Source organism: Narcine bancroftii, chromosome 8, assembly GCF_036971445.1.
Source record: "Narcine bancroftii isolate sNarBan1 chromosome 8, sNarBan1.hap1, whole genome shotgun sequence".
Lineage (NCBI taxonomy): Eukaryota > Metazoa > Chordata > Chondrichthyes > Torpediniformes > Narcinidae > Narcine > Narcine bancroftii.
In genome coordinates this window covers 174,865,469-174,885,260 of record NC_091476.1, presented here as the reverse complement: position 1 = coordinate 174,885,260, position 19,792 = coordinate 174,865,469, and the positions used below count along the sequence as shown (strand labels likewise).

Here is a 19,792-nt window from a genome sequence, read left to right as displayed (position 1 = left end):
AGGACATCCCACCAAGAACATATAGATGGAGGTTAAACTCCATGCTACTTAAAAGACAGGAATTTAGAGAGTTTATTGAACGCCAAATTAAAATGTACTTTGAAATAAATATGGAATGAGTGAAATACAAATTTATATTATGGGATGCAATGAAAGCCTTCATTAGAGGGTAGATAGTAAGTTACGTAACTAAGATGAAAAAGGACTACAATCGGGAAATAGGGACAAAGGGAGATAGTAAGTACAGAAATAGATGGTCTGGGAATTCTTGGCAGAATACTTGAAGTGGTGGTGATCTCTGGAACCAGTTGCCTTTATTACATTCGGTGTTTGGAGAGCTTCATAGGTGGGTCACACTGGAGCCACTATTGTGTTGGTGGCGGAGGGAGTGAATGCATACTTTAGGGTGGGCTACCAGCCAACAGGCTTGTTCAGGGAATCATACGTGTTGGTCCCCTGTCACAATGCCGAGCAGAACAGACATACCAGCTGTAGGGAGCGAATGTTGTCAGCTTACCTTCCACTTCCCTTGTCGCATATCTGACTCCCTCAGTCTCTTTCTCATAGTTATTAACATTGTTTGTAATGAGCTAAGGACTCAGCACTGATCCCTGGGGAATCCCACCCGTTAAGCTAAGGATGCTTTTTGTCGCAATTCCCTGCTTTTGGATAGAATCCTTTTTCCATGTAAATGTGCAGGCTGGTGGATAAGATTTAAACTTCTTCAGCATTGCCACATTCTGTGTGCTGGTGTTTCATTCTGGAATCTTGTGGGTTCTGATGGGTTCTCACTGAAGATCCCCCTTGAGTTCATCTGCCCTCCCTGCTAGCATTAAAGTTTATCGGACCTTCCACACTCTTTCACTTCTGCCTATCTTGCCCTTTGGATGTGGTTCCTCGAGCCCCTGTATTTGCTTCAATTGTCTCACGTGTTAGGTCCAACCCAACCCCCGCCAGACTCATTGAAACCCACCTGAGTAGCACAAGCAAGCCTCCCAGCAAGGTTCAGATGCATCCTATCCATTTTGTGCAGGTCACCACTGCTCTCAAAGTGATACCACTGGTCTGAAGCCCACCTGCCCACTTGCCTGCACCATCGCTTCAGCCCTGTCCCCTTGCTTTCAGGCAGGTAACAATGCAAGTTACTGGGTCAATTCTGGCTAACTGCTCTCATTCATTCTGCAGGACCTCATCTCTCTTCCTATTTGTCCTTGGTACCAATATCAACCATGATCTTTGACGTGCAAGGCCTGTCCCTTCACCTCCTCCTCCCTCACCTCCATCCAGGGACCTAAACTGTCTGTCCAGGTGAGACAGAGATTCATTAGCACCTTCCCTAGCCTTGTCTACTGATGTGGCCTCCTCTATGTCAATGAGACCAAGTGCACACCCGCTGTCCCATTTGCCACACACTTGTGCTCTGTCCACAATGGACGCATGGAGTTCTTTCTATAATATTTCAACTCCCCTTTCCATTCCTATGTCGGATATTTCCTTGGCTTTCTCCACTGCTCAGATGAGGTGAACCACAACTCACAGTCCGCCCAGGCAGTGTACAGCCCAGTGGTATCGACTCCCTCTCCATCCCCTTCTCCCATGTTTTGATCCTCCCGTTCCTCCCTAACAGAAACTTCTTTTCAACCCCACACTCCCCACCCACACCATGTACCCATTTACTTTCTCATCCCCTGCACACTTCTCCCACTGAGTCCACCACCCCCTGCCCCCTGCCTCTCCATTAAGATAATGTCACTACCATCCTGAGCTGTTTGTGCCACCCAATTTACACCCCATTGGCCTACAACCCCTGGTACGTTTCAAATGGTGGGGGGAACCAGAGCCCCCAGGGAAAACCCACATAGACATGGGGAGAACGTACAAACTCCTTACAGACAGCACAAGATTCAAACCCTGGTCCTGATCGCTGGCGCTGTAAAGGCGTTGCGCTAACGCTGCGCCAACCGTGCCATTCAGTATGTCTAGTCTGTGCTAAAGCATTTTTCTTTGCCTAGTTCCACTGACCTTCACCCAGTCCTTCAGGTTCATGCTAAATCTCTTCCCCCTTGCATTAGCCCAATATCCTCCGGTAACCGATCCCCCTACTCCGGGCAAAAGGCTCCTTGCATTCACACAATCTATTCCTCTCATCATTTTGTACAGCTCCATGAGATCACCCCTCACCCTCCTGTGCTCCAAGGGGTAAAGCCCAGCCCTAATCAACCTCTCCCTGTAGGAGGGCTAAAGTATTTGTGTTCATGGAAATGTTGATTGCATCAGTTGAGGTGGTAGTGGATCAGAAGTAGCAAGAGAGGAAAGCCAACTCTTTTCTGGTTCAGGAGGCCAAGGGAGCAGAGGTCCACAGTTGGTAGGTCCGACCCACCAAGACTCTGAGAGACATGCTGTTATGTCCCGGGACAGAAGGTTGCCTGGATCAACATCAGCGGCCTGGTACCTCCTCAAGTAAGCCCCTGAAATGGTGGAACCACCTGTCTTTTCTTCATGAGGTGTTAGAGTTGTAGGCCACAGGCACCCAAATTTCCCACCTTTTCAAACAGAGATCTTCAGTGAAGGGCAGCTCTCCTTACTTGGTGAAGCTCTTCCATCACGTGTACACCTCAAGACAGGTTGTGGACATCTTCCTGACAGCTCCAGATACTAAAGAGTTCTTTGTTTTCTTCAACATGAGATTGCTTTGCCACTGCACGTCATCCCACATTGGCTAACCCCATTGGGTGTCCTGTTCTCCATTTGGACACCAGCCACTCCCCATCATAGAGGGAGGCACCTGGACAGACTGGGCTGGGTGGATTCTGTCACACTTAGAAAGATACCAACCATCACCCGGGTGCTAGACCTCATCTACTGTGATGGAGCTGCTCTACTTACAGCAAGAATGGAGTTTTGTCAAGCACCATCAGTCCAGCGGTCGACTCTCAAGTTGAGTCTATTGTCATGTGTACTGTGGTTCGTGAAAAATTTTGTTTTATGAGCAATCCAGCTCAACAATTCATACATAGCACAGCAATAAAAATGCCATGCAGAGTTACAGAGAGGGATCAGTTGGATCATAGCAAAAAGACATTATTTTACCAGTGTGCAGTCCCAATTGGGGGTGGAGAAGATCATTAGGGTTAGGGTAAGTCTTTGATGTGTTGGCTGCCTTTCTGAGACAGCAAGAAGTGTAGAAGGTGTTGATGGAAGGGAGGGGTGGTGTGTGATGGTGTGAGCCATGTTCACCACTCCTTGCAGTATTCTGTTCTCTTGGGCGGAGCAGTTCCCCTCCCACACAGCGACACGCCTTGACAGGATACTTTCAATGTTGTATTTGCAGATATTTGAGGGATAGGTGAAATACCAGATTTCCTCAGCCCTCTTGGACTTTCTTGGACTTTGTGTTGACGTGAACAGATCTCCCTGGGCAGCTGACCTTGATCTCCCGGTTTGTGTGCATCTCTCAGCTTCGCTCGACTTTGTGGGATCATCCAAAGTCTATGTGCTGGTCTCCATGAAGACTTCCCTTTGTTTTTGTGCATCGATAAGGTCTTTATTCCTTTGTACTTAACTTCCTGTCTAGCTTACCTCTGAATGACTCGGCCTCTCTTTATTCTGCAGGTGATTAAGGCTCCTTGTCCAGGTTGCCATTTGTTCAAATGGCCTTCTGCTTGCTGGCAACTGCATGTTTCATCCATTTTATTTTCCCAGCTTTGAAACTTTCCTAGTTTGGTCAGGACCTGCTTCTATCAGGCCTCTTCGCCAAATCTAAGTCTGGACGTCTGGCTTCTGAACTGTTGGTTAAGATCTTAATTTTGCAACCTAAGGAAGGAAATATTCTGAGCTTCAGTGTGTGAGGAGTAAAGCCCTTGTGTAGCAAAATGAACCGGTGAGCAATCGATTTGTGGCAATTCTGAGAGAAAAGGCAATGATCCCAACTCACTGCATCTCAGAACATATCCTATTTATACCACATGTTAAAAATACCAGTGCAAATTTTGGTCCACTTCTCAGATTGTGTGCAGATTAGAAATTTATTATTAATTGGTTTACAATTTTCAATCCAGTGAAAAGATAGTGGAAATTGGAGCTTTTCATGAATGGATTGGGAGTTGTGGGACATCTAAAGAGCCAAGGTAGTACTGCTGCCTTGCAGCACCAGGGTCTCAAGTTTGATCCTGACCTCCAGTGCTGTGTGTGTGTGGTGTTTGCCCATTCTCCCTGTGACACCACAGAACTCCTCCAGGTGCTCCAGTTTCCTTTCAAATCCCAAAGAGAGGCATGTCAGGGGTGGGGGTGGGAAATAATTGGCCACCTGGTGTGGGTAATAGAAGTGAGGGGGAAGGGGTTCAAGGAGAGAGGGGATTGCTCTGCTGGGGCTGGCATGGGTCTGATGCATTGAATGTCCCCTCCACTGTAACGTTGAATCTGATTCCTGTAAAGTCCCCCTGTGGTGAAGGTTCACACCCAGGTGCCACAGCGAATATTAGAAGTTGCAAACAGTGAACCCTTTCTCCACAATTTTTAATGCAAGATTATAACTCTCTGCCCAGAGAGGAGTGAACCTGGGGAATTCTCTGCCTAAGGAGGCTGCTTCATTCATTGCATTGAAGACACACAAATGGATGATTGAATAGTGAGGGAATTAAGGGTAATGGGGCAGAGGAGCTGAGTCCAAGGCCAGATCAGCCATGATCTTGTCGAATGGCAGAGCAGACTCAATGGGCCATACAGCCGACTCCGGCTCCTGTTTCTGAGGTTACAGGATATAGATGATAAGGGCTGACTCCCGGATCTTCAGAAACATTTCATTTTCCAAAGTTGCTGTCCTGTGTGGTATAAATATACTTTCAGTATATAAATGCATTATTCTTTTCAACAGGCATCGGGTGGAAGTTCACTGGCGCAAGGACTCTTTATGCTTTTTTCTGTCTTGTTTCAGTAGCCAAAGGTTAGGCTTCAGAGACCGAATGAAGATGAACAGTCCAAGGATTCAGAGTATACGGAACAAGCAGGCCTCTGCGCCGAGTATCCAGCGCTGCCCCAGTACCGAGAACGCTGCTCAGATCAGCCCCACCAAGGTGCAGAAGAGCTGGAGCTTCAACGACAGGACCCGTTTCCGGGCATCCCTCCGCCTAAAGCCCAGGGCCACGGTGGAAGGTGAGGAGTAGATTGCCAGGGTTCAGTCAGGGGCTCCGCTCTCCATCCCACCACTACCCACAGCTTGTGGGTTTCCTCAGGAAGGAGCTGGTCATAATCCAGAGGTGGAGTGTCCCGCCCCTGCACAAAAGGTGCTTGATATCCTGAGAGTGGGGAGGGGTGAACTCCACTTCCAGAATGCACAACCCCCAGTGCACACAACTCTCCTTACACCCCTCCCATTACACACACATTACATACCTCCCATTACACACACTTTCCATGACACTCAACTCCCATTACATACCTCCCATTGAATACATCACTCTTTGGACACAGCTCCCAATACACACAAATCCCATTGCACACAACTCCTGATGCATAAACTACTCATTGCACTCAACACCCATAACGAACAGCTCCCATTACACACTCTTCCCATTACACACCTTTCATTACACGCAATTCCCATTATACACAACTATCAATCCACACAGCTCCCCTCATATAGATCTCCCATTATACAGATCTCCCATTACACACAGCTCCCTTTACACATAGCTCCCATTACACATAGCTCCCCTTATACAGATCTCCCATTACACACAGCTCCCCTTATACAAATCTCCCATTACACACAGCTCCCTTTACACACAGCTCCTTTTACACATAGCTCCCCTTATACAGATCTCCCATTACGCACAGCTCCCATTACACACAGCTCCCTTTACACACAGCTCCTTTTACACACAGCTCCCTTTGTACAGATCTCCCATTACGCACAGCTCCCATTACGCACAGCTCCCATTACACTCAGCTCCCCTTATACAGATCTCCCATTATACACAGCTCCCTTTACACACAGCTCCCATTACACACAGCTCCCAGTTCTGAGGTTAATCGGCCAATATATGTGGCCTTTAAGACCTTGGATGGTATGTGCTGTGCTCACCACCAACCTGGTAAAGCAGGATCACTGGATGTGGTTCCCTCTCTTTATCTTCCCAGGAAGGTGTGAATAGAATGCAGAAGGCCACTCGGCCCCTCCATCCTGCTCCACCATTCAACATGGCCTCAGCTCCTACCTTCTTTGGTATACTTTACAATGTTTTCTTTCCCAAAGCACTCCTTAGGATCCTGTGAATATTCAGGACAGCACCAGCTAAAGGAGAGAAGTGCCAGATAAACAAAAGATAGGCAGCGCAGATCGGTGTTCAAAATCCAAAATAAAAGATGCTGGAAATTTGAACTAAAAGCAGCAAATGCTGAAGACACTTAACGGCTCAGGAAGCATCTGTGGGTAGAGTCACAGGATTGTAGTTTGAGTAGGTTGGAGGAGTATTCACTCTGGTTCTCTCTCCATGGCTGCTGGCTTGCCTTCTGAGATTTTCCAGCCTTCCCGTCATCATCAATCAAAGTTCAAAAGAGATGGTGACCAACAGCCTTCTGGTGTACTGGTGGGGTGTCAGTCCCCCTGCAGGACACCCCCTCACTCTCTCCTCCTTTGGCATCATTGAGCTATGTAAACACTGGACATTAATCATCACTTGAAGGGTTAATTCACAATGGTAAGACAAGCCCTAGTCCACTTTTCCCTCCCCCATCCATTCTTCTGCCCCCTTATGCACTCCCTGCTGTAACCACAGAAAGTATAAAACTTGCTCTGACATTTCGCCCCTCAGCCCCATAAAGGACCCCACACTGACATTCCAGCTGAGGGAGACGTTTACCAACACATTGTCCAAACACGTCCACTGCATTCAGTGTACCCAGAGTGCCCTTCTCTACGTCGCTGAGACCCAGTGCAGAATGGATGACCACTTTGCCGAACACCTGCTTTCTGGGTCTGAGCTTGAGCTTCCTGTAGACAACCCTTTGAATTCCACCAATCATTCGTACAGTGACCTGTTCTCAGCCTCATCCAATGTAGGGGTGAGGACTAATGTAAACTTGAGGTACAAGATATAGAATTCCTCCTGGCCAGACTTAAACCCAAGGGCATGAACATAACTTTTCGAATTTTAAATTACCCCCCTCCTCACCCCATTTGATCCCACTGTTTCCATCTCTTCTTTACCTACTCCTGTACTTATTCCCTCTTCTGTAACATTTCTTCTACCACCAACAACCCCTCCAGTGATCTGGCTCTCTGCCCCTCACATCTTCTATCCAGTGCCCTATCACCTTATGAAGTTCACATTCAAGTTTATTATCATCTGACTGTACATGTACAACCCACCGAAACAGCCTCTCTCTGGACCACGGTGCCCGCGCATGCACTCATACACACACACACGATACATTTCTCACACAGCATCTAATAATCACATAAAAATGTGATATAGAATAAATAAATATTAATAATTTGGGATGATTCACTCAGTTACAGTTCATCAATCTCACAGCCTGGGGGAAAGAGCTATTTCCCAGCCCGGCCGTCCTGATTTTGATCCTCGTGTACCTCCTTCCTGATGGTAAAAGGTCAAAGATCCCATGTGATGGATGTTTGGGGTCCTCGATAAATTCTGAGCCCTATTTAAACAACTCTTGGTGAATGTCATCAATAGTGGAAATGGAGATTTCATTGATACTCCTAACCATTTTGGTGATCCTCTGTATTAACTTCTGGTCCAATGCTTTGCAGCGATCATCCCCCACAATGACGGCCAGAGAGGACCCTCTCAATTGTGCGATGGGGGCCAGTCGCCTGGCCCTCCTCAGCTTCCGTCGAAAGTGTCAGCACTGCTGTGCCTTCCTGACTAGTGAGGAATTTTCTTCGCCCTTCCCCAGTTCCTTTCCCCTTTTGTCTCGATAAAGGATCCAGACCAGAAACATTGACTGAATTTCTCCCCTCAGATGCTGCCTGACTCAGTGAGCCCCTCCAGCAGTTCATTCTTTGCTCAAGATTCCAGCATCTGCAGTCTAAGTGTTCCTCAAATGAGCACTGGCTGTCTGTTCATTACTGGAGGTAAACAAGTAAATCTGCAGGTGCTGGGTGAAGTGCAGTGCTCAAAAGTGCTGGAGAACCTCAGCAATCATGTAGATTCCACAGGAAGTAAAAGGCAGTCAATGTTTGGCTCCGACACTGCACTATTAATCCCTTGGAGCATTACAGTCAGATTAAGCCCTCTTTGAATTAAAACACACTCACTTACCCTGGACCTTTAACAGCAGTTAGAAGCCTTGCCCATGCCCTATTAAAAAGGCAAAGCGTAACAGCCCTAACTGAAGAAATAACAAGACACATTGTTATGGCAGTCAGGCAATGTTATAATAAGACATGATGTCTCTCACGTATCCATTGTACTTCCCCAACAAGTCCTCAACACACTGCTCGAAGAAGAGGCTGCCTGTTTAAATGTTTAAGATGGAGTTCAAAGGATCTTTGCATGCCCAAAGTTATAGGAAAAAGGCAGATTAGTGGAGCTGAATCCACAACCAGATCAGCTATGATTTTACTAAATAGCAGAGCAGGATTGACAGGCCCAGATGGCCGATTCCTCATCCTATTTCTTATGAAAGTGAGGGGGGGGGGGGGGGGTGCAAGCCCCTGTTGGCCATTTCCGGCGAATGACAACTATACCTTGTAGCAGCTTGGTGGGGTGGAGGGGGTGCTGTGGAGTCCTTTGCCAGGCCTCAGGTCCATGCCTTGGTGAAACTTGACAACCCTCTCCTTGTTTTTTTCACTTCAGCCGAGAGCCTGGGAGACGACAGCTGTGATGAGAAGGCCTTTCACTGCGACATCAGCATGGACGATGCCAAGCCCCTTGTGAAAGCCCTCATCCGTGCAATCAGGTTGGTGCTGCTCCGCGAGAAGAAGGTAATCCTTATCTCAGCCAAAGGCATGTCGAATGCAAGACTGGTTGATCTCTCATCTGTAATGTGCTATTAGCCCTGCAAAGCAGAACTTGAAAGTCATACATCACACCCACAGGCCCTTTGGCCCACTGAATCCATGCCAGCCACCTGTGACACTCATCTTACTCACCTTCCATTCACCATGCCCCCCCCCAAACCCCACCTGCCACATGTTCCAACCACTCCCCACACACACATTCAGGGAAATTCACAGTGGCCAGTTAACCTGCAAATCCAGAGCACAGGGAAAATGAGCAAACTCCACACAGTCAGCGCCAGCGGGTTAGGGCCGAACCCAGGTCTAGGGAGCTGTGAGGTTGTATCTTGGCTGGCTGCACCCCCTGCAACTGTTCAGGGTGGGAGTGGGAACCTACAGCCATTCTGCCTCTCACTGAAGAACTGACCCTTGTTCAGCCTGCTATCCCTGGGGCCAGGTTGAGCAGATTCCTGGGTCCAGTGCCCTGCTGCAAATGAACGCCTGCTGAGCCCAACCAAAGGACGTAGACCCTGGTCAGTTAGGAAGTATCTTGTACTGCCATTGATGAGTTAAACAAGTGCAGATGCTGGAGTCGAGTGACGAAGGGCCCAGGTCCAAAACGCTGGTTACCCTTTACTCCCGTAGATGCTGCATGACCTGTAGCACATTTGTGCGTTGCACTCCTAAATTCGTGGCACCTTTCCAAGGCAAGGGCAAGGCAGGCAAGGGAGCGACCACGTCTGAAAACACTGACTTGGGAGCAAAGCGTTGTGCTAGTTCAGGATAGAACTCTCGGAGAATGGAATGGGGCCTGCCGTTCTCACAGAGGCCGTGAAGAGGAAACGCGGGGATATCACCAAAGCTGACACCCAGCCTTGTGGATATGTTTTATGTTCTCAACTGGCATCTAGTTACACGCTAAATATGCATCCCACAAGGCAGCACTGCAGCAGACGCACGACAAGGAGATGATTCAAATATGTGAGCAGAAATAATACTGATGGATCCATGTTGAGATCCGACACAATGACAGAGCACTGCATGATCCATGCTACAGTCCCAGTGTATGGGGTAAAACATAGGTTAGAGTGTGGTCAGGCTGTAACAGAGCAAAACTCCCCCTTCATCATCCCATCAAACAGCTCCAGAGAAGGACAGCACACTATGGACAGAGAACTACGTGTCCCGGCTACAGAAATCTGCCCTCTGCTCATCCTTTCTTGTTTCATGGCTGACATGTGTGAATGTCTTGCTCAGATCTCTGCATTGCAATTTAAGATTTGCTCCGACAATAGTCAGTGTATTACAGGCTTCTTACAACCAAATGCTGGGGGAATTCAGTGGGTCAGGGCATATCTGTGGAGGGAAAGAGATGGTTTATATTTCAGATCAGAGAGTAACCAAAGGAGATAGCCATTCTAAAGAGGTGAGGAGTGAGGCAGGAGCTGGCAAGTGATCGGTGAATCCAGGTGAGGAGAGTTTGATGGACAGATGGAACCCAGGAGGGGAGGTAAAATATGGAGATGCAGCTGAGAGGTAATGTTGGACAACAAAGGGTTGCAGAAAATGGAATCTTTTGAGAAAGGAAGGTGAAAATTGGGACCAGAACAGGGAATGGTGGGCAGGTGGGAACGACTGAGGAATCAGTAGGTCGATTGTGTGGCTGATGGGCAGATGGAGCCATGGGGGAGGGTTAAGTGGGTAACAGGGGGTGGGGGCAGGGATCAAAAAGAAGGAATATGTGAAAGAAGAGGTTAAGTAGCTTCCTGTACAAGAGAAGAGATGGTTTGTCTCTCCTCTGGCTTCTAACCTGCTTCAGCTTCCATTCCCTCCACAACTGATGCACCCAGTACTTCCAGGAACACACAATGGCTTTAAGAGAGAGGTTGGCCAGGCTGGGGCTTTCTTCCCTGAACCACAGTAGAGGTGTACAAAATCACGAGACGAAGAGATTGAGTAAATGGAGAATCTTGTGCCCAGAATAGGGGAACGGGTTAGCAGAGGACATCGATTTAAGGAAAAGAGGGAGAGTTTTAACAGGAAACTGAAGGGTAACTTTTTTACCCAGAGGGTGATGGTGGGTGTGTGGAATGGGCTGCCAGAGGAGGTGGTTGGGGCAAGTACTATTGCAATGTTTAAGAAAGACTTGGATAGGATGGGTTTAGCGGGATATGGACAGGTGGGACAAGTGTGAGTGGAACACTTTGGTCAGCGTGGGCAGGTTGGACCAAGGACCTGGGTGAGTCAGAATTGAAGAGAAAGAAAAGGAATCAAAGGGGATGAAAGTTTCCTGAAATTTAAAGGTTCAAGGTTCATGCTTATGGGTTGCAGGCTTCCCAGATGGAAAGTGAGATGCTGTTCCTCCATTTGGCTTTTGTCTCCACTCTGAGAGTGGAGGAGGCTGAGTGAGGAAGGAGAAGAGATTTGAAATGGCCTGGAACCGGTTTCTGGGGATGATCATTACAGACAGACCGCGGGTGTTTGGCGAAGCGGTCGCCCAGGTGACACTTGGTCTTGTAGTGGGGGCTGCCTTGAGAGCACGGAATGCAGCAGGCCAGACTGGAGAAGGTGACTTCCACCCTGCCATGATTGATGGGGTCCTCACCTGCTTCTCCTCTGTTTGGATCAATTCCGCTCTCACTCCAACCCCCCTCCCTCCCCCTCCCCACCCACCAAAGATAGAACAGAGCTGGAATTCCCTTACAGGAACTGGTGGAACTGTGGGTAGGCTGAAAATGACCTTTTGGATATCATGGAGTGGAAAGACTCACCTCAAGTTCAGATGTGGACAAACTGAGAAACGGGTGACATCTTTACAAGAAACGCAGTCTAGACAGCTGTGGGGTCAATGGGTTTATGGTAAATGTCAGTAGATACTTTGTCTCCTGCAAGCCAGAAAACCAGAAGTCAGATGTATCCAGTAGAGTGGACAATGGTGAGCTAGTTGATGTGGGGTCATTGGACTTTCAAAAGGCTTTTGATAAGGTCCCACACAAGAGATTGGTGTGCAAAATTAGAGGACATGGTATTTGTTCTTTGACATTTACACAGGTTGCCATCAATCATTTCATTTGATGGCTTTTCATATGGGCACAAAATGCTCTTATAATATTAAAGATGTTCCCACAACCTTCTTCAGGACAAGTTTCAGTAGATAACAGCATTCTTACGTACACGGCCACACCGATCATATCGATCATCCTTCTCTTCAAACTGGTTGTTTGCAGTCTTCTCTGTGGTCTTAATACGACATCCCCAGTCACCAGAGGTAATGTATTGATATGGATATAAAACTGGTTGGCAGGCAGGAAGGAATAAATGAGTCCTCTTCAGATTGACAGGCAGTTATTCGTGCAATTCCATATGGTTCAGTGCTGGGGCCCCAATAGTTTACAATATATATTAATGATCTAGATCAGTGGTTTTCAACCTTTTTCTTTCCACTCACATACCACTTTAAGTATTCCCTATGATCTGTGATTAGGAAGGGATTACTTAAGGTGGGATGTGGGTGGGAAGAAAAAGTTTGAAACCCACTGTTTTAACCATACCTAATTGACTCGTTATGTGCAGGGTTTCATAACTCCAAAGGAAATGGGCCAATGACAATTTTTCTCAAGCAAAATATTTCAGTCACAATTGGGTCTAGAGCAGTGATTCTCCACCTTCCCACCCACATCCCACCTGACTAATCACAGAGCACTGAATGGGAAGAATAAGTTTGAGAACCTCTGATGTAAATTAAGGCATTTCAATCTAATATCTCCAAGTTTTCAGATGACACTGAGCTGGGAGGCAGTAGGAGCGGTGAGGAAGGTCCCAAGAGGCGGTGAGGTAACTTCAGTTGATGAGGAAAATGGAGATATTAAACAGCAGATGCGGTATAATGTAGATAAATGTGAGGTTCTCCACTTTGGTGGCAATAACACGCAGGCAGATTATTATTTGAATGGTGACAACTGAGGAAAGAGAGAGGAGCAACAGCAAGACCTGGATGTCATTGGAACTTGGAGGAGCAGCAGGATGTGAACAAAGCAAACAGTACTTTAACCTTTACTGCGAAGGGTTTTCTATATAGAACTGGGAGATCTTGCTGCCAATGTATGGGGTTTTTGTGAGGCCCCACCTTGAGCACTGTGTACAGTTTTGATCTTCTAATCTGAGAAAGGACATCCTTGCTGTTGAGGAGATACAGCGAAAGTTCACCAGACTAATTCTTGGATGGCAAGACTGATATATGAAGGAAGACTGGATAAACTCGAATTATCCTCACTGGAATTTCAGAGAGAAAGAGGATCTCATTGAGAGGGTATAAAATTCTGACAGGATTGGACAGTTTGGATGCAGGAACAATGTTCCCGAAGTTGGGGTGGTCCAGAACAAGGAAAATAGTCTCAGGAAGTTGTGAACTTGTGGAAGTTTCCAAAATCACAAGACTCTGACTACCAGCACTCATTCCCAATCACACTTAACTGCCTTGTGCAGAGACTTGTCACAGAACTGCTCTGAAGAATTCCACACAGGAATTATGCACACTTTCGTCCAATAGGAATGTTATCTGTATTCAAGCCCGACAGCCTGAATGCACATGAGATTGTCTCATCTCAGAAACTAAGCAGGCTCAGGCCTGGTCAGGACTTGGAGAGGAGACCACCTGGGAACACCAGGTGCTGTGAGAGACGCTGGACAAAGTGGTGACTCTGCCTGCCTTACGGTGGACAAAGTTAAAGAATTTCATGTATGTTACATTCTAAATGTCGTATCACGTGACAATAATGGGACCGTTACCTTTATTTTTAAATACTTAAAGTCACCAAAATTTGGAAATATAAATTAACCAATGATCAGATTGAGAGACCAACTATACCTTAATTAAAATAAATGTAACCGCCAGAGAATAATTGGTATTTTTACCTCTACTGCCACGTTACCAGTTGTAAGTTCAGACAAAGAAGCTCTGTGGTCCCAGCACCTGTTACAGTTTAGTCTTTATTCCCAGTATCTGTAATAACTGCTAGGCCCATCTCAAGGTCAGGAATCTGCCTTCAATAAATGTTATCTCTATCAGTTTGTTAGCCAGTCTGGAAAGTTAGCTTAGAAACCCACAGAATTGCTTTAAAGTGTTTAACTCTTGCTGTGCTATAACTCCTGCCGAACACTCTACCCCAGTGAATCGTTGAGGTCAGTTCATCCAATCTATTCAGAGGGGAGTTGGATGTGGCTGCCCCTTATAGCTTAATGGATATGGAAAGAAAGTAGAAATAGGGGTCTGAAGTCACATGATCACATTGGATGGTGGTGCAGGCTTGATGGGCTGAATGGCCTCTTCCTCCCAGTTATGTTCTACAATTCTTACAGCTTCCTTTTGATTTTTTGATCAGTTGCTGTAGATTCAAGTCTTAAACCTAGCTCCAGAGAGTCTCTGATCAGCCAGAGGGTGCCATCTGGAATACCAGGAGTTGGGAATGTGAATGGGTTTGTCACCAGAGCTGGGGTTCGGTTTTCCAAGCATTTTAAACTCCTCAGATTCACTGGAACATGTGTGATATGTTTTTTTTTTAAAAAAGAAATAATGTAAGGTGTGGATCAAAGTGCTGGATGAACTCAGCAGGTTACACAGCATCCATAGGGATCAAAAGGCAGTTGACGTTCGGGCCTGTGTTCTTGTCAGGAATGCTGCAATTCAGCTGGGGGGGGGGGTTGGTGGAGAAGGGGAAGAAACACAGGCCAGCAGGTAAATAGTATAGGTGAGTTCCATCACCTACCCCTACCTTTTATTCAGGTGTCTGCTTGGCTTTCAGCCTTCCTGAGAGCTCAGGCCTGAAACTGACTATGTGACTTGCCACGTTTCTCCAGCACAGTTGTATATTGCAGTCGACCCCAGAATCTGCACATTTTCTAGTTTACCTGGGACAAAGGTGTGTTTGGCCATTAATAGGATTAACATCCATGAGTCTAGAAAGTCCCAAAGGTGCCAGATTATCAAAATTTTGCAATACTTCTGCTATTGGATTATGTCGAGCAGTTGATCATTGGGAGAGCTAACTCAGTAATGACGATTAGGTTCATACCCTGCAGGCTCAACCCCACTCATTCAGTAATCGCCACTGAAATTGTCCTGCTTGTTTTCAGTACTTTGAGACCATATTAATTTTGTTTAATTTCTGCTGGAAATAAAGTCATACAGCGGGTCAATGAGCTGAACGTGTGACAGACAAACAGCTCGAGGAACAGGTTCTTCTTGTCAGGTGGAACTGACTTTATGTGATTTCTATGGATTTATCTTTTTGCACCAACAAGTTTAATGACCCATTCCTCTGTGGTTTTTATTCTAATTAAACTATTAATATTTAAGGGATCTTTGTTCAAAGTCAGTCATCTCATGGAGCGAAACAAGAGAGTCTCCAAATGCTGTGACTGTAGTTTACGCATGAAAGTGCTGGACGAACTCAGCAGGTCCAACGGTGCCTCCCACCCCCTCCACATCCTGTCCCTCTGTCCCCTTTCCTCCAGCTCCCCACCTCCTGTCCCTCCCACCCCCTATCCCTTACTCCCCTTCCTCTAGCTCCCCACCTCCTGCCCCTCCTCACTGACTTCAGTGGCAGATTGCTCGCCATCCCACCCAAGGTCATCCAGGAGGACCAATGGAGTATGCACCTGGGAAATGGGATTGATAGATCACTCTGAGAACTGGCTTCGATGCGATGGAATGAATGGCCCCCTTATTTGTAATGAGCAAAGATGTAAGATAATGTCTTGACAAGTCTGATCCCTTTACCCAGTTTCTTCTCCAAGTTTCGAGCAAGCTGTGGTCCTGACCAAATTGAACCTGGGATGAACTTGATCTTCCTGGTCACCATGCTGTACATCAAAATCCCAAAGGGATTAGAGGGTGAATCTTGTCAGAGTGGTCATATTTTAATCAAATTGGAATGTTTATCCACAACATGACAAGTTATCGTAAAATTCATTTAACAAGGAACTATAGAATTGCTTGAAGGACAGGAAGATTAACAGGCACGGGATGTTGCCTGGTGGATGGAAGAGCACAGAGTTCTGGTCCCAGCAGCCTTGATCTGCACATTCTGTCTGCGGACTAAACCTTCACATTTCAATTTTGCTGGCCAAGTTCCCTTCCTGGCCTACTGAATGCTTCCAGAGTTTTCTGCATCAGATTTCAAACACCTGCAATAATTTGGTTCACAAAAACTATTATGTCATTTGACCTATGGCAATAATTAGTTAATGACATCCCAACAGGGATAAAATTAACTTCATCTTAATGAATGATTAACTCCACCTTGATAAAAATAAGTGAGTCCAGATTGCAAATGTGGCTGTGGTTTATAGACTATGACAATAAAAAGTTACAAAGACTCTTTCTCCTTCCTATTCTTGATGTAACGTACTGATCGGAATTGTTCTCTCTACGGTATAGCACCCTAATCACTGATAATGCTGAATTGTTTGTATTGAGTAACACATTATTCCCTGGCACAGTCAGTTTGGCTGGATGGGGATAAAACAAAGAGGAAATTGTGTCAAAATAAGTTAGAGCTATTCTCCTGATTCTCAACTCGTACATAGGCTGCAGTGGTCTGATTGGACATTAACCATCAACAATGGTAACAAGCCCTGATCTGATTGCTGTTGAATAGACCTAATGCTTTTGTGCATTTCTGCAGGATTCTGAAATTTCTTGTGGCCAAGAGAAAATTTAAAGAGACCTTGCGCCCATACGATGTCAAAGATGTGATAGAGCAGTACTCTGCGGGGCACCTGGACATGCTGGGTCGGATCAAGAGCCTTCAGGCCAGGTCAGTCTAACTCCAGCTCTCCGAGATCTGGTTGTGATGTTGCTTCTTGCAGGTGCTGGCCTTGGGTTTTGTGGGAACAATTATGGCAAACCTCATCCTTTCATTTCCTTTCTACATCACCATGGGAGGCCCTATGGACCGTCACAACTCTGTGGCATCTGAACTCTGGATCATCCTTGTGGACAACAAAAAAATATTGCCCAAGAGTAGTTTGGGGAATAAAGGAGAGGTTTAAATACATCCAGAGGAAACTGGCACAATTTTGACATTCAAAAGACATTTGGACAGATTTATGGATAGGAAGGGCTCAGGAGGAGATTGAACAAATGCAACTAGCTCAGCATGGATTAGATGCTGTTTTCCTAAAATATCCCATTCCTTCATTTATTCCTCAATAGATTGCTGCAGGAAACAAGCTCATGTACACTCCATGAATTTGTCCTTCAAACTACTCCAGCTGATTTGATGGACCCCGTCTACATGTAGATGATTATAGTATGACCCGAATCACACACACCCATAAGTGCCTGACTTGTGTTGTGCCCAACACCACTGCCACTCTTTGGAGGTCAAAAGACAAGGTTTTCTCTCTCCTGGTACTTTGTAACTCTACCCAAAGTCAATCTATTTCTTGATTTCTCTTTACAGCTTTTGTCCATTCTTTATTTTGACTTCATCCCCTCTTTTCCCACTGGCTGAAGGTGAATCTACCTGCAATATTTCTTTCCCAGTCTGGGTCATTTTCTTCTATTGTGTCTTTGTAATGGTAATTAGACTGAGTCCATTGGTACCATGCCTCATACAATCAGATATTTTCCTCACTCTGACACTGACCCGTCCTTCCCCAAAAGTCTCTGGTCATCATTACCCAATCCCCTACCCCATTACATTACTTTTTCTGCCAGAACCCTCCCTCACTTAGTTATTTGTTTAAAGCCAACACATCACCCGTTTATTCAATTCAAGTGTGATTCAATGAAACAGCACCCTTGTCCAATGCCCCATGAATTAAATCGCAAAAGTCTCCGGTGCCTGGAACCCAATACCAAAACCCAGCAGGTCAGTATCCATAGGGAGAGAACGTCTATGGTAGGTTCAGAGAGAACGTCTATGGTAGGTTCAGAGAGAACGTTCATTCTAGATCAGAGTCCAGTACATCTGAATCAGGATGTCCCACATTTTGTACTCTGTACCCCAATGAGGGGCAGTGCACCAAATGGCTTCTTCATCACCCTGTCCAGCTGAGTTGCCAATTTCACAGAACAATACACCTGTACCCATGGGTCTCTCTGTTCTTCGACACTTTCCAGGGCCGGACTATTTGCTGAACAAGTACTTCAGGTTTGACTGACCAAAGCAAAACCCCTCACACTGTCAGAGTTGAATTACCCCAACTTCCCAACTCCTTGTAAATTTAGACGTCCTTCCTCACTGTCCACTATAGAATCAATTTAGGTGAAATGTGCAAATTAACATCTCTACATGTACAACCTGATGAAACAGGGTCTCTCCAGATCACGGTACATGCACAAAAACTCACAATCCACAGTACATAATGTTGACGTTAATAATCAATATAAATAAATAAATAGATAGATATATTAGGATGATTGGCACAGAGACAGAGTACTACTCTACTGCCTGTGGGATGAAGCTATTCCCTCGCCTGGAAGTCCTGATTTTGATGCCTGTGCTCCCATCTTGATGGTAATGGATCAAAGATACTGCTCGCTGGATGGAAAAGGTCTTCTATAATTCCTTGAGCCCTATTTAAACAATGCTCCCAGTAATTGTCCAGCAGCAGAACGTCGAACACTGTCACGCTGGGCTGGTCAATCAGCCCGCTCCTGTTCACATTACTGGCCCACAACTGCGTCACCAGATCCAGCTCCAATAGGGTCATCAAATTTGCAGAAGGGGGAGCCACGTGATGGAGTAGTAACTGGCCCTGTATAACCAGCCCTCTCGGGAGAAAATTCCAAAAAGTGGTAAATAAATAAAGCCTTAAAATAAAACAATTAAAATTGGAAAGTTAAACAGTTGGAGAAAAATTTGAAGATGGCACTGAATAAAGAAACATCTACAATGGTCAACAGAGAAGAAGCAACGAAAACGACAGAAGATGAGGAAGAAGGTCTTGCCTGCACAATGGATCCAGGAGTTGTTCCGAAGAAGGTCACCCAATCTGCGCAGTCTGCAATTGAAATGTTGCTGCTCGTGCACAGAACTCGTTTCAAATGGGCCACTGAAGAAGGAGGATGTCGGCAACAGGGTGTTTCAAATATAATGGAAGTCAATTTGGAAGCAATTGCTGGAACATTGTCTATATTGAGTGAAGAACTGGATCCAGAAATATTAGAAGTAAGAAGAAAGAGAAAGGTAAACTTCAAACTCAAACGTGGATATACAATATTTTGATAAGCAATTAAACATTTTTAATAGAAACACTGATTTCTGAAATTAAAGTTACTAGAAATTGTGTATTAGAAACAGATGTTAAAATACAGTGTGTGGAGAACATAATGATGGTCACAAAGAAACAATTTGAAGAAGTGGGAGAAAGAGTGAAAGGTATGGAAGAAAAACTGTTATTATGAATAAGGATGTTACTAAGACACAAGAAATACGGGCTCAGAAAATCGATGCTTTAGAAAGTTTTAGGAGACACAACTATATAAAAATAGTAGGTTTGAACCAGGGCGATGAGGGTGCAGACATCAAAGAATTTTTAAAACAATGGATCCCGCTATTCTTAGGAGCTGAGGAATTTCAAGGCAGTATTGAAATTGGAAGAGCTCACAGGGCTTTGACACCAAAACCTCAAATAAATCAAAAACCACAATCTATTTTGGTACAATTGCTACGCTATCCAGTAACAGGGGGAAAAAATTAGAACAAGCCAGGGAAAGCAAAGGACCACTGGAATACAATGGAAGTTTTTTAAAAATTTATCCAGACATAAGTTTAGAACTTTTAAAAAAGTAAAGAATTTCATTCAACAAAACATGGA

The 19,792-nt window shown here is 45.6% G+C and overlaps 1 protein-coding gene across 2 annotated transcripts in view; it reads left to right on the top strand.

Annotated features, from left to right (window-relative positions):
• The window catches only part of LOC138741602 (potassium voltage-gated channel subfamily KQT member 4-like), a 350,449-nt gene that overhangs the window by 309,621 nt on the left and 21,036 nt on the right, over positions 1–19,792 (top strand). Inside the window, exons 9-11 of one of the 2 annotated variants that reach the window (XM_069895914.1) lie at positions 4,937–5,151; positions 8,823–8,925; positions 16,651–16,782. In XM_069895914.1, coding sequence (XP_069752015.1) covers positions 4,937–5,151; positions 8,823–8,925; positions 16,651–16,782 — 450 coding nt within the window. Of the gene's footprint in view, positions 1–4,933; positions 5,152–8,822; positions 8,926–16,650; positions 16,783–19,792 lie in introns of both variants that reach the window. The other variant, XM_069895915.1, reaches the window with a different exon arrangement.